A 26,967-nucleotide genomic window follows, 5' to 3' on the forward strand; every position below is an offset into this window, starting at 1 on the left:
CATTCACCATTCTGAGTTTACAAACCAGAAGGATTATTAAGGTATCAACATTTTCTGAAGTTTATTTTGCAAAGATGCTATCAAAGACTGTTTGCTTAAGGATAAAGTAAGACAACAGAGAGTAGGAGCTTCCTGAGGGATTACATGATGCAGTAGCATGGAAAATCATTCTTGAAGGATGGTTATACAAATCTGAAGTGAGTCAGATAAGAGTGTGAGAATCCAACATTTAGTGGAGTGTGTGCCCAGCCATCCCTGGTTGAGAAGAAAAACAAGCAATCACATGAGGACACAAAAACAAATCCCTTTTCTGCCATATGGTTACCAGCACTGTCCATGGCTGTAAAGCTGATGTGAGGGCTCCCTTCTTGCCCTCACCCATTACATGTTCCATAGGGTGAGACAGACGGCTTACTGAGGGATTGCTTTCCTTTGCATAACACTTTCAAATGTGTCAGATACTGACATGGGCTTCAAGGGGCTACATCTTTAGAATGAAAGTTGCAATAAGCTCCTAGATTTGATGGTTATTTCCCAAATCCTCGTTCAATGATACTATGATGATTTGTGGTACCAAGTTGCTTTTTCTTTCATCTTTTTTTTTTTTCTCTTTGTGTCCACTTCTGGCCCTGTCTGTATTCTGCTTGCTGAAAGGTAGTCCAAGCAGATCATCCAGGATGTACAATCAGTCAATAACAATGTGAGTTATTATTCTGGAATCTTTAAGTTCATACACCAATAAATACCATAATATATTAAAAACTCCTTCAACAGTCCCAATTAATAAATATAAGTGATACAAAATTGCTTTCAACAAACTGCCTTTTGAAGCAATCAGTAAAGCAGTAGTCTGTATCACAGCAGTCTGGAGGAAAATACAGCTGTACACGTAATGTCTTTTAAAAAGATAAAAATAAATTAGTTCTAGTTAGAAAATACCAAACCTGAGCAATCCGATTACTCTCAGAAAAGAGATGACATTAATGTTCTACCAAGGCATCAATTATTCTGCTCCTCATATGAAGGGTCACGGTGCAATTATGAAGTGGTCAGTGTACACGGAGAAAAAATGTATTTTTTAAATTGAGTTTTACTATTATTTTTGTCAGTAAGATCCATTTTCAGAAATACTCACTACAGTGAAAGCTTTAGGAAAAAGGAAAATTGGTGATTCTTAAAAATATGTCCTTTCCCTCAGACTTCAACAGCCTCCTTCAACAGCAATCTTTCTGCTCTCTTCCCTTTCATATATCCACAGCCACCACTTATTTTAAATCATAATAAAAACTCAAACTATTCCCATTAATATATAATAATATTAATCAATTATTCGATGGTACAACTCTACATATGTCACAGCATGCAAGCACAGTATCCCTGTTTTTCAAGGACTTGCTCTCTCCCCATCAGTGGCCAGAGTTGCTCCTAGAGCAATGAAAGAGAATAGGCAAAAAAATCTGTTTTAATCCTCTGTGCAGAAGAGACATTAAATATAAAACAAGATTTGCAACAGATCCTATTTAGTTTTTCAAATATCTCATACAGGCTCTGTGCGACAAACAAGAAAGCATGAGTCAGCCATCACATCAACTACATTAACATTTGCTGTCTTTTTTCCCACATAAGGGGTGGTTGAAAATCAGCTCAGTAACTTTTTTTTTCCAAGTGGAAACCACAATACTCCCAGGTGTTGAGAGCTCTCTCTCTCCTCTGTGAAATATTTGGCATTTCACAGAGTTTTCCCACAGTATTTCTATAATATATGACATACCTGATTTTTATATATTTAGCATAGTTTTGAAAGATCTCCCTTTGTTTTGAAGTGACAGAGCAAAATTAACGATACTTTATTTGGAATACATGACAAAACAGTCAGTCTGGGATAAATTATTTATTTTTATAACTAATTTTCTTATTTTCATCCCAGAGCACATAAATGAACATTTCAGGCATGGGACTACATGAAGTTAATCAGATGATGCAACACCTTCCTTGATCAGTGAAACTTTTGATTCTGTTTAAACCGATAATTCTTCATGTGTCTTTGATTTCATGTAAGACTGGAATAGTGCTGCCATTATGAAAATAACCTCTATTTTGCTCAGCTGTGATGACATAACATGCCTAAGTGAAGTCATGGATACCTCAGGAGACAATTTTATAAATCAGATATTATGACAAAATTACAGATGTAAGGCTATTTGTCCACTAGATCATTACAGATAATAGAAATCACAAGAAATATTAGAGGATCAATATTGAACTCAAGCTGAACAGCAAGCAAATCACATACAACATGCAATTAATTTAGCTTTTAAAAAAATCTCTTCAGGCAACTTATTTTCCACCAAAATGCTGAGAATGAAAACAGCTTATTATAGTTTTTTGCCTATTATCCCAGAAAAAAATGAGTCTGGCAAAAGACTAAATTGATATTACCCATTGCCCTTCATAAGCATCTTGATAAATCAACTGCCCAGTTTCCTTTGCATGCATCTGTAAGTATTAATGACAATTCTGCAAGGTTGGTTTACCGGCAATGATTAAAACCACATGTAATTGAATTAAGTCAGATAATGATTCATTGTAATCCATAATCACATGCAAGGACAACTATGAAAATTATGTCTAAGTTAAAAACATATTACACAAAAAATATAATTAAATGGAAGAATAAAAAAGATAAAGGAGTAAAAAGTTGTGTTTAGACTTTTTCTTGTTGATTCATTAAAATAATAATTCGTATGTTTTGTACAAAACTCACCATTAGAACTAAATATAGGTATCACTCACTATAACATAACTTATATACAAAGCAAAAAAAAAAAATTTAAATTAAAATAAGGTCAAGTATTTAAAAATAAATCTCCCAAAGTCATTTGAGGGAAATTCTGATGTCCACTAGAAACTCTAAAATTCTCTTAACAGAGATTCTAAATTTACATTGTACTAAGAGCAAAATTTAGCACTGAGCACCACTACCAGCTATATACTAATTTGTGTGTCATGCACAAAACTCTCCAGATTGCATATGGCAATCTGAGAAACTTTCATAAGTGGATTGAGCTTGTATTATATTTGGCTTAGGCTGATTAGTTCAACAGTGACTGGAATGAGGTAATTATTCAGGTCATCAGTCCCATGAGAAGTGGTGTTGATGTGCTACAGAAATCCATCAAGCACATAAGCTTTAATATTATCTGCATAAAATAATTTAGGCTGACCTTTTAGAGAAAGGGCTACAACAGCTTAGTCACATACAAATTTGTGTTGGGAAAGTGACAAAAAAAGAACTGGGAATTTAAATAAGTTTTGTGCTACTGTTGCTTAGACAAAACCCCACATGCCTGGAGTGGGTAAGGGAGGAGAGTCTAATTTTGTCAGGGAAAGTGATCCGAGAAATACAAAAGGGTATTCAAGCAGAGATGAAACATCAGCGTGCTAAACTCACTGCCTGCTCTGCAGAGGAACATAATAGCCAGAAGCACAATCCTGTATCCAAAAGCAAGCTCAAATGGCACTGCCCCTTCCGGTGCCTGAGTACTGAAGGCGTAAAATTGCTGCCTTTGCTTTGCAGCATTATGATCACTCACTGATTCATTTCTCATCATGAACTGCACTCCACTACATAAAAGCACAGGCTAGTCCACAGACGCACAGATGATGACCCACCATTCTTCCCCTCCATTTTTTTGGATATGTTCAAATTCACTTATTTTGTAAACACTTCTTGAATCAGTCAGGTCACATGTCTTAAAGTAAAGGTATAGCTTAGTATATGTATCATTTCTGCAGTAATCCTTACTTAATCTATTCTAATCCAAATCTCCATGATCACCTCTAAAAATAGTCCCAGGAAGGTTCGTTTTCCTATGCCTGCAAAAGCTTGCATTATGCAACGAAGAAAACTAGTGCCTCGTGTAATAAATCAGACAACAGGAAATAGTGTGACTTTCCTTATTTACTGAAATGTACGTTGTCTGATTTGGTTTCAGCATCGCTGGTGATATAAGCAGCTGGCACAAATCTTGAGAAGTAAATTCCGAGAGCCATAAGGACAAGACAAATAAACACATGCTGTGTAGTCAGAGACATTCCAGTTGGTGGGATATATAGGAAATTATATTTTTTTTTAATCATATGGCAATACTGGTACTTACAAGGTATTAACCCTCCTTTCTATTTTTTTAATATCAAGACACATAATAAAAGCAAATAGGAAATCTAAAACCCTGGAGCTGATGGGGATTTAAGGGTCGTACACTGTTCCACAAGAGGATGGAATACATGCTCAGCTCCTACACTGCCCTACATCTCCCATCAACAGCCACCTAGTTGCCTCTTGGCACAGCTCCCTTGATCAAAGTTGGGGTGAGAGGACAACTGAAAAGTCAGATAATTTTCAACCTGTGGGAAGCCTGATGGAAGGAAAACTGGACCATTACACCAAAAGTAGTGATACTTTTTTTTCTTCTTGCTCCTGTGGGGAATTCTCATCTTCCCATGAGGCAAAGTTCAGGTAAGACAACACCTGGGCACTCAGGAGCCCTGCACCTCATCCTGCTCCTCTCCCCAGATGTTCCAGGAGCCATGGAGGGCATCTTCTCTCTCACACTCTTTTCCTCAGCACCTGCTGCAGCCTCTCACCCCTCACACAGCTCCACCAAATCACACCATGTCCAAAGGGCTGGAGGGCTGATGGAACGTAGAAGACATTTTTTGACTGTATAACCTGACCGATGGCCAATGCTTGCAAGACCTCTTCTCCCTCTCACCGGAGAAAATGGTCATTTTACTCCTCACTGTATCATATCTCCTCAACAATACTTTTCATGGCAGAAGTAGGACAGGAGCAGAGGACACTCAGGATTACATCTAACAGTGGAAACAACCCTGCAAAAAAATATGAGCCAAGGGACACTGTGCCAACTGAGTGGCAGGAGGCTGGCTGCATTGCCAGCTGTTTTCCTATGAGTTAAGCTGACCTCGGTGACGCTCTTTGAAACAGCAGCAACTGGATCTACGTTGTCACATGAAAAATCTTTTATTGCTCTTTCCTCTCTGAACCTCAGCTTGAACTGAAGACCCGAACATGTGAACAAGAGCTAGTTGCAGCTACAACTAACTCAGGCCTATTTTAATGCTAAGGTGCTTGAGTTAGGAAATTTAATTGTGATTCCATTAAAACATATTTAAAAAAAAATTGTTCAGGATGTTAGCAGGCATGCACATTCATGCTCAGGACCAATTTTGTTAAAATATTATATTATTTTGTAGTGAGAGCAGTAGAGATTATATTAGGAATGTACTCATCAGTCTGAAGTTCCAACAGATTGGAGAAGTTCCCTTGCTAGTGGCAGAGACGGTTGTGCAATCAAGCAATATACAGAATCAAGAAATATATATGGAAAGAGTGGAATCTGGGATCATTTTCCCTCAGAGTGATATCTCATGTAGTGCAATCAGTCCAAAATAAAGCTTTCCAATGTATGTGAGATCTCTGGTCATAGCAGAAGTAGCTAAAAGGAACTTATCTTAAGATTCAATATCATGACAAATCAGCCCAGAATTCCATTTTTGGGAAAGGGTTCTATGTTCTGTTTGGGGGATGCCTGGCTGTAAAGGACAGAAAATAGTGTGGGAAGATGGTAGGGGAGGTAACACAAATTTTACTGGGTTAAATTTCTTATTTTCATTTTGTTTAAACTGTCATGTTGGTTACAACTAATAAATAGTGATGATTCCTCATAAATAATGCAGCCTTTACTAATCCTAGCTTACCTGTTTGTACTGCATGTAGTAATCAGTGTTAATACTGTCAAATGTTTGTGCTAAGTTTTGATAATGTTGACGGTAGTAACACGTGATACATGGCAGCCACATTTATACAGTTCTCTTTGCTATCCGTATTTTACTATCTGTGCTAAACACAGGTCACTCTGCATTAAAAAAGTGAGAGGTCTGGCTTCAGAAAAGAATGCAAGTTATCTACTGTGAGGGTGGTGAGGCACTGGAGCAGATTGCCCAGAGAATTTGTGAATGCCTCATCCTTGCAAGTGTTCAAGGCCAGGTTGGATGGGGCCCTGAGCAACCTGGATGGCATCCCTGCCCATGGCAGGGCTTTGGAACTAGATGATCTTTAGGGTCTCTTCCACACCAAACCATTCTCTGATTCTATGATTCTATGTTCAGAACTTTAATGAGGGGATCCTGATCTAAACCCTGGAGGCATTTTTACCACAAATCCCATGTCTATACTTTAAGGTGCTTTAAACATTAGCAACCAATTAACCGCAGAGGGTTTGGGAGGCAACGTGACAGACTCCCACCAAACGGGGAGCAGATTTTGATTTCATTTCTTTTTCTTTCACTGGCTTGTTACGCAATGCTCATAAAGACTTCCAATGGCTGGAAACCATTCTGTGAACAAGGATTATGTATTTCTGGATCCTTAAATGAACAGCACATTATTATGCTTTACTTGGAACAGGTGTTTCCAGCTAGTGATAAATTCAAAGCAGCAAAGTGCTGACTGCTTCCTCCTGTGGACATCTGAGGCTGGGAGCACCTGCTGCTTTGGCCATTTGCTGCACAAAGCTGCAACAGGTTTGAGAACCACTGGAAAAAAGTGTGTTTGTAATAAAGCTCAAACTACACCTTTCTTGGAAATAATTATGTGTAAAACATTTTTGAAAATTTTTCATTTGCCAGATTACTTTAAAATCTGTTGTTTCAATTGTAGTCTTCCAATCATTTATATCATTGAAGCATTTTGTTTATTTTATTTTCAGAAAGACAAAACCTCTAAGAGGTGAACAAAATGATAGTCAAAGGTAGATCATCTAACAGCGTAACCCAAACCTGATGTGACCTGTATGCAGTGCACTCACTCACCATAAAAGACCTTAAGGGAAACCAGTTTAGATGTGAACCATAAGTCCTGTTCCTGACAGACTCTACTGATAATTTCTCTCCGGATCTCTAAATATATATATATATATTCACACACATTTAATATGAAAAGGAGAGTTTGCAACATTTTAAAAATATATTTTGTAGCCCATTCACGTCGTAGCATAGCATATTAGAAGCCATATGAAATGCATTTTGTGCACTGACATAACTCTGTCAAAAAGAGCTCCCTTTGGCTTTAAAGCATATGATATAACTCCTCTCTGTGTTTAATAGATGCATTTTCCTTTTTGTTATGTTCTGTCGAACACCAGCAGGCTGAAGCTTAGATCTGTTGCAAGAGACTAAATAGAGTGTTTGAATACATAGGTTTTTTCAGGAGACCTCTTCAAAAGTAAAGACTCACAAAATCTTTGTAAAGATAAATTTCAATTTGACACTGGGTAAAAGATGAATGTACAACCTTCCACTCTGTCAGAACCTATCATTGTATTTAATCTGTGTCTTCTGCAAAGAATGTTTTAAAGGACTCAAGACATTTTCACTGTGAAATTCTCTGGAATGACCAGTGATGAGCTTGCAAGCACCCTCTTGTGGCAGTGAGCACCCATAGTTTTATTAGGAGAGACCTTCCTAAGTTTCTTTTCCTCCAACTTCTGTAAATTCATTTTGCTTCTGTTTCTCTGAGCCTTTTGGTTGTGAAATCAAAATCTTGTAAAGAAAGAGCGCAGGAAGAGATCTGTCCATCAGTAACTAATCTGCCACTGGAAAAAAAACCCACAAAAAAACAACAAACAAAAAACCCAAACCCAACCAACCAACAACATCAAAAAAAGAGCAAAAAACCAAATGAACAAACAAAAAAAAAACCTAAACCAAAAAAAAGTCTCTTTCCTCAGTAGGAAATCATCGTGATGAAGAAAAATACCCATCAGGATGAAATCTCTTCCTTTCAGAGGCCCTATGCTCACCAAGAAGAGCAACTGCACACCCTTCTTGGGACACAAGGGATGGGGAACTGCCTGCATGCTACACACAGTGCTGTGTAATGAGTTGTAACTAGATGAGCTTTAAAGTCCCTTTCAACCCGTGATTCTATGATTCTATAATACCACACATAAAAGTACCATCCTATTTCCTCACCTTTAGATCTAAAGAAGCTGTAAGAGCAATAAAGGCCCAGTCCCCATCTTAGACTGCCATTTCACATTAAGCTTCATAATGACATCAGTGTATACATAACATCCTCATTGTGTCTTCTTCCCAACCAACCCTGTGCTCTGCTTCTTGAACCTCATTGCTACCGTTTCTATAACACCTCTAATAATAATCCTTTCTCTTGATCGTGGATCTTGTAATAATAAGCTTATTGATTCTGAAATTGACTTAAATGGACCAAGAAAACATGGTAAACTTTCTTCCCCAGTGAAAACGAAGGCAGGAAATGACCAGATGCCCTTGAACAGCAGAATGGGAAATGATTCTCAGATGAGAGTATTAGTATTTCTCCCATAAGATTCACCTTACATACTTCAGTCTAGAAGTGCTATCACATAGCAACAGCCAGAATCCTCTTTTCAACCAAGAGTAACAACACAGTAACAACAACCAGTCATTGCTGTTCACGGAAATGCAAGACAAATCCTGACATTCAGATAGAAATGTATGTTGAAATATCACTGGTGTGAAAGAGGTTCTCCACCTGGACCAGGTGTTACTATTTTACTTCTATCAAGCAAAGATCCCACTGATGGGATTTCATTATCTTTCCTCTTCAGATTATCATAAACTAATGCAAGGGACAATGGTTGTTTGGATGTCAGAGTATCCAGGTTCTTGAAAGCCCTTATTGTTCGCTTTCTGCAGTGAAAGAGCCTCCTTCATCAACTATATGCATCTGTTTTTACCTAGGCTGGTTTTCCACTCTGTTATGCCCATTCTTGTTCTTTCCTGAGCTCTAACAAAGTGAAAGGGTTTTTTTGTGCATAAATATGAAAAAGCTCTCCTGCTTTTCATTAGAAAACAAGATTTTTGGGCAATAGATTCATCTGTGGTGAATTGATGGGAGGTGTCTGTTTTTCACTCAGGGATCTAAAGTGGATTTTGGTGTGTGTGGATTAGTGTCAAGTCTCGTGATTCTAAAAGGTTGCAATCCTATAATCCCACAGCTCAATGCAATGCAGCTGCTGTGGAATATCATAGATGACCCTGCTGGTGGCAAAAAAAAAAAAAAATGGATTTTTATAACTGTTACTCCTTGGATTCAGGCTTGTCTTTCACTCTTTCCCACCTATGTGTGGCTTATTACTAGTGCTCCACAAATTGCCCTGAAAAGTGGGTATCCATAAAAGAAAAAAAAAAACCAAGAAAATAAAGAGCCACTAATAACTAATTTTTTAAACACAACCTTGATAAATTCACACTCTCTGAATCCTGGAGATGTTTAATTCTAGGTGAAAACACTACCTTCAAATAAATGATGCAATTTTAAAGTAATGCACTGTGAACAAACACCATAAATTTCATTCCCATATTTTTCATCTTTTATAACATTTAGAAACACTGATGACTATGATCACATTTTAAATTACCAGCAGAACATGTGATCTGTACTTCAGTAAGACTTCTGTTTTTTATGTAAATGTGCTTTGGTCAAGAGCAAACAGGGTTATGCTCTTGTGACTTACACCTACACTGTCAGCTCTGAAATGTTCACGGCTGGTTAGCAAGCAAGAACTCTTACTATAAAAACCATCAACCTACAGTTGTGTCTATTTAAGTAATAAAGAAACTAGTAGGCTGCACAAAGCCACTGGAGAGGAAATTCAGCATGCCTCAGGCTTACCATTAAGGAATGGTTCCTTCCTGAAGGTTTAGCATCACCCTGTGAAAAGTGTTCTATTTTAACAAAAGTCAGAATTACAGTTTTGAAAGATCAGACTAGCACTTGGCTAAATCAAGAGCACTGCTGCTACTGGCTTGCAAGTCCTACTGAATAGCCTCACATTAATTTAGTGCTGTACTTAGGGAATGGGCTCATCCACAATGTCAATTTGAAAGAGGCTATTATTAAGTCAGAAGTCCAAGAATTCAAATAAACAATCTACTTTTTAATTTAGGGATCTGTATCTATGAAAGAAATGGTAGACATTTAAATCACAGATTTTTTAACAAAAGAATGGCTTTTGCTGAAAAGAAACATGCTACAAAAAAGCAGCATGTATCAAATACATCCGATGGAAGTTTTTCAAAGCTCTTTCTGGTTAGCTTGACACATCTCTCTGCTCCACAACAGTTGAATTGCAACAGAGTCTTTGGATATGTCAAGACATTTCTTGACTGTAAGATGGCATTTTTGTTGATAGCAGCTCACTAATGAGAACAGTATCTGAACACACGAAGGGACCTTTGAATGATGCTCCAGGCCCCCGGAGAAAAAAAAATAAAAAAAAAGGATAGCTGGCTTAAAGGGAATTTTCAATATACAGTTGGAAACTAAAATTCATCACAAAAGCTTTCCAATTTCTGCAGCTGAAGATTTGCAAATGAATACCTTTAGCTTTTATACAGAATAAAAGGATACAGAAATACAGAAAAATATTGTCTACCTGACTGGTTCCACCTCAGTTTGTGACAGCTTTTAGTGCTCACAAGAAGACTATATCCTCTTGTATATAATGTTGACCAAACATCACAGCTGTTTTGGGCTAGCACTTTCATGCAGCCAAGCATTTATCTGTAGCCATATTATTGATGTCTTGAAAAAATTAGGAATTAATGAATGGACCTGCACATCCATGAGCAGTCTGTGTTGCTTTCCAAGATTTTCTGTTACAGGAGGATACTTCCCATCGGCTCAGTATGGCATTAGGCCACACAAACTGCCATAGCTGACCTCACGCTGTTAGAGAGCTCCATCTAAGCAAACAGGTTGGCAAGCTCAGGATTGAAGTGTGTTTCTACCAAAGGTATAAACAAAGGTACAGCAACAACTGCAGAGATTCCTGTCCGGTAAATGAAAGCCTTTGGTATAAATGGGATTTGGTTGCTTAGAGAGACCAGTATAGAGGTGATTTGTAAACACAATTTTCTTCCTTTCTGTGGTTCCCAACTCCAAAGCAATGGAATTTCCTAAGAGATGAGAACAGAGAATCACACTTATTTTGAAGAAATATTGCAAAGAAGATTCCATTAATATTTGTGCAACTTTTCTATTTCATAATTATAAAGAGCATGGTAGAGAAAGAAACTCCTCAACCATTGGATAAGGATTGGGTGGTTGGCAGTAAATAGAAATAATTAGAATAAAAAGCTAGGATGAAGAGGTATTTCTACTTTTAAAAAGAAGATAGTACAGGCTGGTGTAACCAAATATCCTATTATAAGTTTGGTGTTTTGTTACTAGCAATGTATGATATTCTTAATGTAAATTTTCAGCTGTGCAGCCCAATTACATACATTACATTGAGCAAAAACCATGACATTCCCACTCCATAAAGAGTAACAGTCATTTTTCTTGTCCATTTAGCAGTCACTCACAGGCCACATTCATGGATAAATCAAGCAGTTCTACAGGAGACTGAGGCAAAATCAGAAGACTGGCATTTCTGGATTTGATTAATGATTAAATATACCACAATTAAATTGCTAAATGGTAAATATTTTGCCTACATTTATTTTTTTCTTGGCACTTCTTTCTGTTTCATAACTGCCTATGTGGAACACTAGCTGTCCTCCTTCAGCAACACACCTTTAGAGCATCCTTAAATCCATCTGTGTATAGTCTGGGAACGTGAAATCTCAGCAGCATTAAACTTCCACTCAGAGCTCTCCACTGAGCCTCAGCTTGCCGGCCTGTTTGCTTAGATGGAGCCCTCTAATAGCAACAGCTCGGCATAAGAGCTTGTAAGGCACACCAGCAGCACAACCTACTGCCAACGCATGCCTTGTCTTGCCCTGGGGATGGAGGCGGATTTAGGAGTGAGTCTTTTCTGTTCTACAGGGCCTATGACACCACCACGCTGTCCCTCATTACCACCAAATCTACAGAGGAGCTACTTCTTCAGTCATGATCTCTAGAAGCAAATGCACTGAGGGCTGTACCTTCAATTCTGCATTTTTTTAATTCCTCTAATGTTCATTTTATCACCCAATACCTAATGTCTTTTTTTCCTAGGTCTTACTCTCAACTTGTTCTTTTGCCAAAGAAATGTACAACAAACACTTTCAGTTCTGAAAAGGTAAGAAATGATGTTCTAACTATGTAGACTTCAAAGTGTCTGAGCCCTTTATTTCACAAAGAGTATTCTGCTTGTGACTGAAGCCCAACAGACTGGGCCCAATTCAACCCAATGACAGTCAAAACCCCCTTCTATACCTCAGTTAGAAGATAGTTGTCAGATGAAATTGCATCAGCTGCACGAAGGCAATGACTCATACAGTAGCAGTAAACTGAAGGACATGTGTACCTTGATTTCAAAGACTCTTTTTCAGGTTATGATCCTTTTTATTTCTGAGTCAAGAGTGGTGGTGGGGGGGGTGTCCCTGACAAAGTGTGTGCTAACTTATCCTACTCAGCTGGATATTAGAAAGCACCAGGAAGAAATAATCGAGGTCTTGGCTCTATTGGAAGACTAACAACTTATCATTTCCTTCTCTTTTTAAGTTCATGTACAAGGAAAATAGCTTTTACACCCAGATTTGAAAATTACTGATTTAATAGCATTTTACTTTCCATATATTTTCATTCATTCATATTAAATTGTTTGTGGCATGAGGAACCTCATCAGTACATGCCTCTCCCATCATATATCTCTGACCTAAGTATTTGCTTAAAGGACAAAAACTCCTATAAGCTTAGAGAGATTTAAAATCTTTTCAGAGAATATAAAATCAATTTTCTTAGTAATTCCTGGTTTCTCCTGCTAAAATTTTCGTCACTGTTTCAAAATGCCTTGATCTGGAGATAGGCTGTGAAGTTGTCAGTTTCCACTGGCTTTTATTTTTAACTCAATAGGAATCAAGGTGGCTTACGTCTGTGTAGAAAAACTGCAGTGTAGTAAAAGCAGCAGGAAGGTCTGTTGAGATCTTCCTTTACTCACATTGATGAGAAAGGCAAAATTTTACAGAAATGAAAAGAAATGGAATCCAAAAAAATGTGAACAAAAATGGTCACCTTCCACTTAACAAGTTCATATTTCTCATGATCTCAGAAGATATGGTTTTTCATTTATCTTTTCTTTTCTTTTTTTTTCTTTTCCTTTTCTTTTCTTTTCTTTGAGGAGTGGAAGCTAACATTTTTAGAGGGTTTACAATAACTAACCAAATGCTGCAGTTTCTTATCCTAGGTGTTCTAAGAACTCTGTATCTCTATTAGCTAAATAGATCACAGAGTAGTTGTGGAAGAATGATAAAACTTAAGTTTTTCTCCCTCAGTTTTCAGGCACCTGGAAACATTAACAGGTTTTCCCCTAACACATAGCATTTTCAAATATTTTTCCAGGTGTTTGGAGTTGTTTTTCTATTTCTCTGACACAAAATGAGAGAATGCTACTTGGCAATATGGCAATAATTTTAAAAGCAGAAGATCTGGTCTTTTCACTTCTACTTGAAAATTGTGGGCAGGCTGTTTCCTGTTACCCTCAGAGTCCAGCTCCTTCAATCCACTTCCGGAAAGAAACAAACTATACCAAATATCCAAAATGAAGGCTTGTCACAATTAACTAACACCAGGATCAAAAGCCTACAGCCAAAAATCTCCTTCTCCCCCTTAACATTTGTAAATCTCACATTGTATGTTGGCACAGTAGAATTTCTGTAAATAAGGTGATTATACTGATTGATATTGCCCTGTAGCAATAATCTTAAAAGCTCAGCCAATACAGTTAGACTTCAAAATCATATAATTAAGAATGATATTATGACTGCAGTACCACCGATAATGAGGTAGAGCCATTCCAGATACACTCCCTGAGGACTCTGAAATCTGAAACAATAGGAAACAGCTCAGAGAAGGAAGAGAAGCAAGTTTGTGAAAGTAATGATGACAGTATTTGAATGATTTTTTTAGAGTTTATATCACACAAACGATGCTCACTAGCTTTTTCCTCTGTGACTGATAAGCTGCTGAATTCTATAGGCTTTGCTATTTCCTTTACGATGCATGCTAACAATTTAGTAATAAACCAGAACTGCTGCAATCGCTGTATTAGAAATTGAATTTACATGAGAAAGAGGAAAATACGGTATTTTTAGACAATACTCAAAATCTAAACTGAGTAACTAAGCACTATTTTAAAAACCTCCTCCCCAGAGAAATGTGTTTTGTGGATGGCAAGGAGTAAACAGAAAAAGAAGGTCCAATACACACATTAAACTCACAACTGCAAGTACAATTACTATTTTGTGTTACAGAAACATCAGTACTGATTATTATTTTTTCTAAAATTGTCAAACAATTACAATTTATTCTTACCATTTATAAATTCTCAAAACATGAATTTGGAAATATTTTACCTAAATTTTCAAACTCTGCAGATTGACAGATGAATGAAAGTAGGCTAGCATTACAGGATTGTGAACTGTACTCTTCTGGATGCCCAACTTGTCCAAAGAATAATGGCAGTATAGAGAGCTAGATGCTGAAGTCCTTAAAAACACTGGCTGTGTTACCCTCTAAGCAGTCCAGCTTGAAGCTGGTGGCCCTCATCTCACTCTGCTGCCACAACTCGCGCTGGAGTCACTCATTCTTTCCGTCAACACTAAAGGAGCCCCTGTGTTTTCAAAATCCTTCCTCTCTGTGATATTTATCACTAGATCACACATATTTATGACATTTATTTGGTGAGGTTAACCTGTTTTGCCACATGGTTATTGTCTATGTACCTACTACAGGAGGGTAGTTCCTACTGATCTAGTATCAGGTACTAAAGCTCCAAAGGAAGATCACAGAACTTTTTGCTGACACTGGATAGCTGGGGGATTTCACAGTTTTAACAATAGCAGAAAAGAGAGTGTTAGACCTGAGATATGAGAAGCACTGGAGAACAGTATCACCTTATTCGAAACCTTCAGGTTATTTTTTTTTCCTTATTTGAACTCAGATCCTTAGAGGATGATAAGTGATCTGCGAAATGCACAGTAACAATTCCATGGATGTATACCTGAATACCTCAGCTCTGCCTGCACCCATCTATGAATGGAGCCTCTGCTCATAAATCAGCTGTGCTGACTGTAATAAGCATAAACTAGGTCAAGCTAAAAATGCCCAAAGAAAGAAAAAACAGCATTAGCAAGTGAAAGACATTTCATAATCTCGTGCCTTAGAAGAAAATAATTTGAGTGATTAATTTTAAGAGAAAGGCTGACATTTATTCACCATCTCTTCTTTTTTTTTTTTTTTTTGTTCTGGGATGCTGATATTAGAATCAGAGAATCATTACTGTTGGAAAAAACCTCCAAGATGATCAAATCCAATCTTCAACCAAATGTCACCATGTTCACTAGGCTGTATTGTGAAGTGCCACGTCTACTCATTTCTGTAACATTTCCAGGGATACACCTGCGGTGACTATACCACTTCCCTGGAAAACCTGCTCCAATGATTCACCATTAGCGCCATTTTCCCTTGTCCTGTCACTTGTTACCTTGGAGAAGAGGCTGACCCTCACCTTACCACCTCCTTTCAGGAGCTTTAGAAGCTCACTGCTTCTAAAATGTCTAAGTTGGCTATTAAATATTTCAATGTCTGCTTCGTGTATCACTAACCGGATGATTAGGAGGCAATGCATAGTGGGAAGGGACTATGATATCTGATTATATTTTTGAAATTCAAATGCAAATTTTTCGAACTCTTCAGGCAACTATATATATTGCCACAGTTGTAATTTGGTGAGGCAGCTCTTGCCTGTCACATTTAATTATCTTGCTTTACAGGGAGTTTTCCACATACATGTAATGGATCCCATACACTTCATGGGAAGTTTTATGGAGATAAATATTGGAAATGCACTGAAACATCTGACTTTAATAAACTGCCTACATGCTATTTCAATTCAAGTAAGGTACTAACAAGATTATCGTGTACTTAGTACTCAGTTCCAGTTCCTATTCCACAGGCAGTTCTATTCACGGGTATCTTCACTGATGGTACAGCCCTGTTGCATCTTCACAAGAGGAAGGATTTTCTGGACTGCAAAATGCCCACCGATGGTACAGCATCAGTGAAGTAAAACAAAAGTAAGCACAACCATAAATAGGTGGCAAGGAAGATTCAGTCCCACCCTACGTAAATGACGGCAGGACACAGCAGGTTGTCCATCGCCCTGACTAGTGCTAGCAGAAGGTTAATGGGGCACCCCAGAGCCACCAGAACCCTTCTGCACAGATGCTGCTTGCAGCCTGTGGGACAGTCTTTACCTGGGGGATTGCACCTGTCCCTGAGGTAAAAGGGAGATGCTTTCACTCCATTCCCCGGGACCTTGAAATTAAGTGTTTTCCTTCCCTGTCACCCATGAAAAGGTAAATGGTTTTGTTCACCGCTCAAACTATTGGCCAGGTTGCCCTCCAGGAACATTGTGTGTTTAATTCCAGGCTGGCAATTCTGCCTGGGGTGCTCTGCTGGAGCAGCATGGCAGAGCAGTGTCTCTGTAAAGGTTATGCTGCCCAGTTTTCCCTGCAGATAGGGCTTCCCTAACACAGCAGTGTGCCTCCAAGGTGCCTGCAGCACAGCAAGGAAAATATCCTGTTACTTCACAGATATAGGTTTCCTCTGGCTGCTGTTGCTCCATACATCTAGGCATTTACTAGGTAGTACAGCTTGTCTCAGTGTAACCAGAAAACTCCTCTACCATGTTTGTATTTTTTATTTATTTTTTATTGCAGAGCTTAGAAGGGGTCTTCAAGTCTATACACTAAGATCTCATTAACATTTGTGATATTTCATTTTCCAAAACTGGCCAATACTTGTTATCCTATACTCTTTGTCTAACAAGCTATTGTTACTTCATGCTCTTTACAGAAAATCTTTCTCTGTAGAAAGAAAAATATTTAAATTAATTCCTTTATGGAGCTGAGCTTTGACTCTTCCTTCTCTTAAAACCTTTATCAAACCCATGTCATTCTTGCAGATAGACAGAAGTACTCTCCCACCTTTCAAAGATCATCTTCCCTTTCCTTCTTCCCTTTCCACACCTAAAGACACTTATGAATACATGACTACCTTTCCTGTGCTTCCCAATCACGTGGCAAAAAGGTCATCTAAGCCTTTTTACTTTTAGCAGGATAGCTGCCTACAAATAGCAAAATACCTATGTTTTGTAAAGAAAAAAGAAGAAAAAAGAAAGCCAAATAAAAGGGGGAAAAAAGCGCCAAACCCCGAAAGGCTGCTTTTATAACAGATTGAATATATTCTGTTATCTGCCACTTTTCCACTTCAGAAAATTAGTAACAATGGCTTATTTGTAGGCCTCTCCTCCATAGTAATAGAAACAAAACTTCAAAACTTCCCGCAGGGCCCAGTTCTGAGGCGGGGTTGCTGCTGACAGCATCTCTTGCCACCAGCAGTTGGTCTGTCTACACACAGGCTGTCCTAAAGATAAGGACTCAAGCACTGAGAGGCAAAGAGGCAAAAGACCAAAAAAAACCCTCCAGACCCTCATATGCGAGAGGGTATTACCGGATCAGGCTCGGAACGTTATACATCCGAAACATGTGAAGCAACAAAAGCCCAACGGTGAGTCATTCCCGTTCTGCATCAGCTTGCTTTTAAATTGCTCCCTGTGGAATTTAACAGACATAATAGAAAATAAAAGAATTGAAAAATGGGAACTATTTCCACATAGTGAGTTTTTCCCACAGTGGATACAATTTGAATTGCTAATTCACTGACAGATGTGCAACCACAGACTCTGTGACAACCATCCTCTTCTTATGGTACTTGATAATTTCTTATCGTGACACACTGAGTATGCTAAAAGATTATATTTAGCCAAGGTTGGAGAGTTTCCATTTTTGTATTTAATTAAAGAATCCTTAGAAATGGATAAACTGAAACCTATGTGGCATAACATTTTAAATAATTTAAAAGAGTAACCTTTTGAGAGAAATTTTATTGATGAAAACATTAAAAGTGAACTCCTGTCTCTGATAAAGCTTGTGGGAGTTCTTCCTTGCTTTCACATTCTCCAGAGATTTTCTTTTCTATTTAAAAAAATCTACCAGAAGTTTTTAGTATATCTACCTCTAGTTTTTAGTGCAACTCTACCTCAGTCACACAAGATAAACCTAATTCCACAGTGCAATAACAGACAATACAGAAAGAATATGCAGGAAAACTGCATATATACTGTCAATTGCTAAAAAAACCAACCAAAACTAACCAGAACATAATAACTTGTACATACGAAGTATAAAAACTGGAAAAGGTAAGAAAATTAATGATAAAAATACCAATTTTGAAAAAACTGGAGCATTCTATGATCTATGTTATCCTACTTGGAAGCTATCTTATCATATCTGAAATAAGTCTCCAGCAAATATCAATTATACCGACTTAAATAGCTATTATAGCAACTTTAGTAGCAGTGTGATTTTCAAAACACAACAAATCATGCTAGTTTTGGCACTTTGAATTGAAAAGCCTAAAAACCAATGGTAAATTAGGAAAACCACTTGGGATTCAGAGAAAACCTGGGCCAAGCACTGCCTATGTGGTCATCATTGGTCCACAGCAGAGAGGTTACCTCTGAGTAGCTGGACATGAGCTCTCATGCCAGAAATGGTTTCCTCTGGCAATGCACTCACACACTCCATGCTCATCTAGCAAGATTTTCTACAAGGCTGCTTACACCTTCCAAATCTACCTATATTTCAAAATTAATTGTGAATTTTACTTGGTGATCACATATTACTTCTCTTTTGAAGAAGAAATATGTGTTTTAATGAAATATAATTTAAAATAAACCTGATGAACGTTAGGTTCACCTGGCAGGAAGCAACCAGCACCTGTAAAGTCATACAAGAGTTATTACTCAGTCTCACTATCATTCTCCTCTGTGAAGATGAAGTACTACCAACACACAGCAGTATGACAGTAAAACAGCTGATTTTTGTGGGCCTCTGTTACACAGTAATCTTTTCCAAAATGTACAACAGGGCTTTGCTTTTTTAATCTTTCAATCTCTCTCTTCTGGAGTAGTAGAACAGCTTTTGAACATAACAGTACCTGCTGAAATGTCTGAATAGTTACAAATAGATATTTTGATTATTTGTACTCATTGTTCAACATTTGACATTACTTATTTTCACAGTTTATATTCCCAAGCACACACGCAAGACTGTGTGACTACATAAGATGACAAGTGCTTTCTGTGCCACACACAAAAGTGAACATTAATGCCTCTTTCAAAAACCTTTTTGAAATGTCCCTTGAAACCCAGTAACAAGTCAGACTGAGTGAAAAACAAGCAAAACTCACACCTTTGAAAAGGGAAGTCCCTGTTAAGGGGCTGAGCATCTCCCTCCCTGCCTTTCCATCTGTCAGTGTTGACTCTGAGCCTCCAAGAGCCACAGCCCACACTACTGCTTCCAGCACCAGCAGGAACAAAGCACATGAGAGTTAGGCTCTTCATGATGCTGAAAGATGTGGCACTGGAGACCTGCTGTCTCTCACAGCTGGCACCTGGATTCACCGCTCCTGTGGTACTTCTTAGCAGGCAGCTTTGAACCCAGTGCCTAAAACAGGAAAATTTCTTCTTTCTTCCTCGGAACTCTTGCCTTGAGACCTAAAGCCTTGATAGATGAGGTACAGATGTTGCCTTATGCCAATTACCTTACAGGTAAATTCTTAGCTTGTAGCCAAAGACTTTAGGAATTTAGGGGCTTTTGAATCCCTTTTCTTTCTCAGCATACTTAAAGCCCAGCAGCTCCTACTGAAACTAAGCAGGACCCACTTTTTCAGAGCAATCAAATAGTTCGTAACAGTGCTATCCGTTTTAATTTCCCAAGATTTCTCAGTAAAATTTCCCTAAAAATTTATTGAGGAATCTTGGGAACCTTTACAGGAGGAAATTAGTTGCCAATATTCCTTCCTGAGTATACCTTAATGAGAATATAAATTTTTATTTCCTAATGGGATGAAGGAATTAGCAGTGTCACTTTGTGCACTGTGAAATAAAGCTTAAATATTCTCCTAGAAAAAGGCAGTAAGGCAACTCAAGGTCACATATTAAAAACACCATTATATATCTGTCATAATTACTGATGACAGATTTCCCAGACAACCAATCTTGTTAGACTACCATTACATTTGAAAAGTAGCTATATTTTTTAACATCTGGAGTCAACCTGTACCTGGGTAGCCAGGATCATCCCTGCATCTCTTAGGAGCTCTGCAAGTCCACATGCTTGATTTAAGACACCAACATGAAACACTGCTTGAACTGGAACTAAAGGTTGATATGAGCTTTACTTCTGTGCTACTATCAGACTGAAAACATCCCTCCTGTTCCGTATACTTTGCATTAAGCAATTTGTCAACATTCTTCAAGGAAACTACTCTTCATCTGGTTTCTCTAACAGTTGCATCATTGAATCTAGATTAAATTTGTACAACTTTCTCATGTGGCCTTTAAATCTGTATCTATCCATTTCAATAAGAGTTACATCTATTAGCTGATGCTGCTTTTGACACTAAGTACAAATTATATCTTACTACCTGTCAGCTCCATGGAGAATGCAGCAGGTCTGGCCATGCATTTCCAGCAGTCTACTAAAGACCCGCATTTCCATTCTTTATGCCTGCGCACCCTCATGGTCCTTATTAACTGTTCTCTTTACTCCATAGAAATTGTGTTCCATGCATATACTTTTTCTTCAGTCAAGTTATTCAGTCAAGTTATTTTAAAGGATATCTTCTTGTGCCAGGTTTAGAAAGGCATTACTCGCCTTACACTCCAGATGAATGCAGGCAAGGGCAAGCAGACAGCTAACCTGCCCACGCTCTTCTGATAATGCCTCCAAGTGCCTACTTGTATCAATCTGGCCTATGCTCTGGTTAGCTCACCAAATTCCCTCTTAGCCAGCTGACTTCATATTTTCCATGCTCTATCTACTCCTTTCTGATGGCTTCCCTTGAGCTGTAATTACCGTATTTGAAGAGTTCCAAATTTGTTGTGAGCAATTTCTGTATTTTGATAACTATTATTCCTTGCCTTACTTGCTTACCTCCTTTTTAAGTACAAACACATATTTCCAGGGGTATTTTTTACTGTGTTTGGGTATTTCTGTACTTTTTGAAGGATTTAAATTAGATTACTTTTGCTGTTAGGGTCTTTTTAAAAGTATTTATACCCTAAAAAATTCCCTTTCATGGTTTATAGTCTTGATTTTAAGTTTCAATACAATTGTTCCCATGAGAATACCTTGTATAAGATAATAAGAAGAAACTGAAACTATGAAAATAATAATTATAAAAAAAAGGATTCCCAGCACTGTAGCAGATGATGTTCTTCGAAGCCTTTCTCTGACATGGGATGTCTTACACTATGTGCCAGCACAACTGAAAAGCAACATATGACAGGGAATTCTTCATCCCTCACCAAAAATGCTGGACTGCTTATTTTTTATTTTTACAAGTTAGCATTGTAAAGATTATGAAAATAATAAAACAGGTTAAAGGAGTGTTACACAGGCTCTGGCATTTTTTTGTGATACAAGCCTTCCTAGAAAAGTATTATCCAGCACAATGTTCCCTCACCCAGAAAGTGGGAGCTGAACCACTGCCTCCCTGTCCTTCACAACCAGTTGCAATTTCACAAGCCTAGCCCTTTAGCAAAGACAAATTCAGGTGTCAGCTCCATGGAGGATTCACTTGCATCTCTCTGTGAAAACTGAAGGACAACACTCCCTAAATTGGCTGAGTTGCCTGAAGAAGTTTGTTGTGGTAGTTCGGAGCCAGCGGGCCACTTTGCCCTGCTGAGGAGCAGTTTGCAGCATAGGGCAAGGAGACCAACATGACATGCCTGATGCCTCGGATACTGTCACAGGTCCAGTAAGGAAACTGGATGAGTGATGCCATTCCCAAACAAACATTCATGGTGCACAGTGCACAAAAAAGCCTAGGTTGCATTCAGAGAAACATTTCCACAATTATCTCCATAATTACCTATGGGACTGGACAAAAGACTCATTGAACAATGACATAAAAAACCAAAAAGCTGAAAAAGACTACAACAGAATATTCTCACACCTAGATTACCTCTAAAACACAGGCTTACAGAATACCTACTAATACAGGCTATACCACATGGAAGGTTAACACAAAACCTTTCTGTGGATTAGCTGCAGTGACTATTTTCAATCTGACAAGGGAATGTTCTTTAGCTTCTTTTCTTTCTCTCCCCCATCTCTTAATGCCTTTGCTATTGTCATGGCAAATTTCTAAATTTGCTTATATTCTGCAGTTAGGTAACACCAGATTTTGAAACTCTGTTTTTCTGAGTATATTTATAATCCTGATCACTAGGCAAAATTTGATATTAAATAATGTTAAAATTATGAGATACGAATATCTGAAATTCTAGAAATGTAGGTAGTGAGGAGGCAGAACTGGTCTCCATGCAACACAGTGAAAAGTAGCACCATTACCCAGATGACACTATAGTCTCAGTCAGGTCAGGAAATTTCATCAGAATCATGATTTTATTTTCCCATATATATTTCCAAATCCCTCTTTAGTGCTAGCTTGTGGCAGGTAAACGCATAAACATTAATGAATGAGAGGTCACCCTGCATGATGTACAATTAGTATATTATTATGTCATAGGTATTTTCCAATTATTTCAGTATTAGCTTGTGCAAGGAGAGGAAATCAGCAGTACCAAGCCAGTCTTTCAGGATTCCATATACAGACAGCAGTACAAGAGAAGATCGAGGGATCAGCCCTCTGGGGGTCCCCCGCAGACAACAATATATAAACTGTTGTTGTCTTGACAGTAACGAAAACGAGACAGGGAAGGTACAGATCTTCAGGCTACATGTGGTGACTAATAAATCAGATGTTGTGAAGTCTGGTTTACTGCAGGAAGGTGAATTTAATGAAAACTTGTGCCTGGCAGGAGGTTCTGCAGCTCACAGAGTATGGGGAAAACACACTTCTGAAGAAACGACACAAAAAGCCACTATCCAGCCTTGGCAAATTGACTTAAAAGAGACAATTGATGTATTCTGACAAAAAGGATGGAAGAAAATAAGTACGGTTGCCTCTGGATCCTAGCATTTTTAGGACTAATTCTTTCCAAAGGAAGGGCTGTTTGTGCCCAATTTAGGGCATATGGAAGTTTCTTCTTCATGTTACATTTTATGAGCAGAGTTTAATCACTTTCAAAATCAAAATATGGTATCATCTTACTACAATAACCTGTTACTTGCTTTGAAGAAAGCCTGATTTTTATTTTGTGAAAATGAAACTTTACTGTACTTACCAGAGGTTATCAGATCAGGATGGTGAAAATAGTTAATATAATCAGTTGCACAGCCCTCTCTTCACCATCCCTCTTCTCAAAAAGCAAGTTATTCTTCCTTCTCTCTCCTGCCTCACAGAAAAGAAACAAAAACTTGGAACAAACAAAAGTTTGGCTTATTTGTTCACAGTGTAAAAAAAAAAGCTTTCCAATAAAAGCACGCAAGATAGCATTGTAAACAAACATTATCTTGGCAAAAGAAGGTGCTGAAAGCCACCATTAAAAGTTTCAGCAACCAAAAAAATTCATTAGCATGACTGGTGTATGTAACTTTTTCTGTTACTTTGTGGCAGCAAAATTGTTTTGTTTATGGATAATGTCCAATGACTTTATATTCAAATTCAAGAGCTACAAAAAATCCACAGAAAGTGCAATAAAAAACTTACCTTTTGTCAGGTAAAGTTCTCTGAAAAAAGGTGGTTTTCCTTTGCAAAATAATGAGAATTTCCCTGATGTCCTGAGGGGACATCAGGACAGTAGTCCTGAAACCTGAAGTTTCAGTTTCCTGGTCAAAAGGTTTCTCCCATCCCATTCACATCTATCTGGAAAAGATATGCTATCCTGCTCTGAACCGCTGTGATTAGGGCACTTCTGTGAGGGAGGCAGAGAGAGCAACTGAACTCATGTCTCCCACATCATTCATAAAGTTTCAGAAGTTGCTGAATTCCAGAACTTCTTTTACTTTGTTTTCATAAAGAATGGAGAAAATATAATTTGATGTCAGTGTTTAATTGTAGGTCAAATGGAATATTTGTCTAAGTAGATAATTTTATTTTATTTTTTTACAGTATGAACAGAGAGGAGAAACTTTCTTTTTGGATTCAAGCTACAATTTTGTTTCCTTTCTGTGAAGCTGGAGCGATAAAGAGCAACTTCTTTTTTGGGAAGGGGGTGGTGAAGGGAGGAACTGTCCAAATAGGTAAATTCACTGTTTTCACAACCCTGATCTGATCACCTCTGCCAAAGGAATTGCTGCAGGATGATGGGCTGATGCCTACGCTAACTTTTCTATACCCCTTGACTCACCCCTACAGGACCCCAGCCCTGAGGTGGGGGATCTCTGCAGCTTCACAGGCAGCTGCTTACCTTCTGTTGGGTGGGAAGGCCACCTTTTCAGAGAGGACAGCTCTGGGGTAGTTGGTCTTTTATGCCATGGGTATGGTGGGGCCAAACCTCCTGCATCATCACTCACTTGAGACACACTGAATCAGCGGACCTCAGAAGCAGCTGGAGCCCAAACCCCCACACAGTGTCACGGCTGGGTTTGGGCTCCAGCTTAAGCACAGAATTAATATAAAGGATAGGTATATCTGCAGGATCTTCAAAATCTCCTGTAATGAATATTTGGATCTCGTGTTACCAATTAAAGTATAACCATCCCATACCTTGGCCTGGGCAGAAGAGTTGAGTTAAAATATTTCTGCCCTGCGTTGCTCATTCCCACCCTCATGCCATAGGTTGCTGCTCCCTCAGATGTGTTAATACAGTATTTTATCTTTTTCAGAAATTTACAGTAAATTAGATCACTAAAAATCTGTATTAAAACAAATCTTTTGGAGAGGAAATAAAGGTATTTGTAGGAAAAAATCTTACAAGTACATACATCTAAAATGCAAGAAAAGCCCTTCTCCAAACAGCACCAAACACAAAGTATGGCATTCTTTTTGAAGTAAAGACCACTTATGTTGCTAGAATGTGCAAGTCACTTGCCCAATTAAAATAATACACGCTTTCTTTCAAAATATTCCTGTCACAGACTAGTCACAGAAATGTTTTGCAGATTGTTTATGCAAACTAAAAGTAGAAGTTTCTTAGTTTTAATACAAACTGTAGTGATAGTTGTGAAAGGAACTGCTGTTGCTAGTCTTCAATATTGCTGTTTAAATGTCCCACTTACACACTACCCAGGACATCTTTCTCAAGTTTTCAACTTCTGATTTAGTGAAGTACACTTCTCTCCTTGCAATTAACTAAGTAACAGGCAAAAAACTGAACCACAAACCTTGTACTGACACAGACTCCAAAAATAATTTACCAGCAACAGAATAAATACCAGGAGAATACTGCAAATTATGATTTCAGCACAGGAATACCCCAAGCCTTGCTTGGCATCCTAGGAACCAGAAGCAAGCTTACATTTTGGGGGGGGGGGGGGGGGGGGGGGGAGAAAGTTAAAAAAAAAAAAAAGTAACCCCAGAACTTTTATCAGTTGTTCAAATTATCAAGGTGAACAGTGTGAAGTACTGCAAGGGATAGACATCCCAGATGGACATCCAGAAAAGAGGAAGGTTTAGTGATGCTGAACACAACCATTACCAGCCACTCACGTCCCCGATAAACTGTGGGAAAACAAAACCCAATTCAAAACTGATCGCGGGAAAACTCGAATCTCAGCCTTTCTCTCATCCCATAAACTGGACCTTCCTTAGCCAAAGGTGGAAAGTCAAGCCTAGCAAGGCAAAGCTTCACGCCCTTCTCTGCTGCTCGCTGCTTGGGGTCCCGTGCCCCAGCAGCACCCCAGCAAATGAGAGGGGTGTCACCCAACACACGCACGGCTGCCCCCGCCCCCCTCCGCTCTGACTCTGCTCCACGGTGCGGAGCAAAGGCGGCGCGACAGCCAAGCCGCTCTTCCCTCGGCTCCCGGGGCGCGGCGCGGGATGCTCACCCGGCGATTGCGGTCGGCCTCCCGCACCTCCTCCTCTCCGGGCCCTTGGCGGATGAGCGCCTTCAGCACGATGCTGTTGTTGGTGCAGCAGGCTCGGAAGAGGCTGAGCGCCTCGGGGCTGTCGCGCTCGTCCCCGTCCTGGGACCAGGTGTCATCGTCGTCGTCATCCAGCCCCAGCGGTGGGTAGAAGGAGTCGTCCGAGGCGATGCTGCAGGTGTCAGGCAGCTCGGAGAAGTCCTCGTACTCCTCGCAGTCCTCCTCCTCCTCCTCCTCCTCCTCGCCCGGCTCCTCGGCGGCAGCCCCCTCCGTGCCCTGCTCGGGGCTGGTCTCCGCCTCGGCGCCGGGCATCTCCTCCGCCGCCGCCGGCGCGGGGCAGACCCTCTCCCCGGCCAGCTGGTCCCCATGCCCCGACAGCAGCACCATGTCGGGCCCGGGGCCGGGGCGCGGGAGCTCCCCTCCGCCCCGAGGGGAGCCCTGCCCAGCGGCCAGCGGCTCCGCGGCCTCGGGGCCCTGCCCGGGGGCTGCTCACGGCGCCCCGCAGCCCCCGCCCCGCCCGCCGAGCGCTGCCCCGCCGGGAGCCGCCGCTCTTCCCCGCGGCGAGCGAGGGGTTCCGCTGTCCTCGCTCACGCAAGTGTCAGCCCCCTCCCGCGGCTGGCCCCGCAGCAGCCCGGCGGGTCCCCGGGCCGGGACATGCCGCTGCCTGCGGAGGGGCTTCCCTGGGGACCGGTCCGGGCTCGCTCAGCGCCGCCGGCCCGGCCCAGGGGAGCTGCCGCCGCCGCGGAGAGCAGGGAGAGGCTGCGGCAGGCAGGGCGGCTCTGGGGAGCGCAGGCAGTTGTCAAAGTGCCGGCCCGTAATCCGCTCAGCATCGCA

The 26,967-nt window shown here is 39.7% G+C and overlaps 1 protein-coding gene across 1 annotated transcript in view; it reads right to left on the reverse strand.

The window, feature by feature from the left end:
• The window catches only part of ANKRD33B (ankyrin repeat domain 33B), a 44,201-nt gene extending 17,681 nt beyond the window's left edge, over positions 1 to 26,520 (reverse strand). The window contains exon 1 of the mRNA XM_027724292.2: positions 26,098 to 26,520. Coding sequence (XP_027580093.1) covers positions 26,098 to 26,520 — 423 coding nt within the window. The remainder of the gene's footprint in view (positions 1 to 26,097) is intronic.
• Positions 26,521 to 26,967: the final 447 nt, after the last annotated feature.

The sequence above is a fragment of the Pipra filicauda genome, unplaced genomic scaffold (assembly GCF_003945595.2).
Source record: "Pipra filicauda isolate LSUMZ 115617 unplaced genomic scaffold, ASM394559v2 scaffold39_size4671491_pilon, whole genome shotgun sequence".
NCBI lineage: Eukaryota > Metazoa > Chordata > Aves > Passeriformes > Pipridae > Pipra > Pipra filicauda.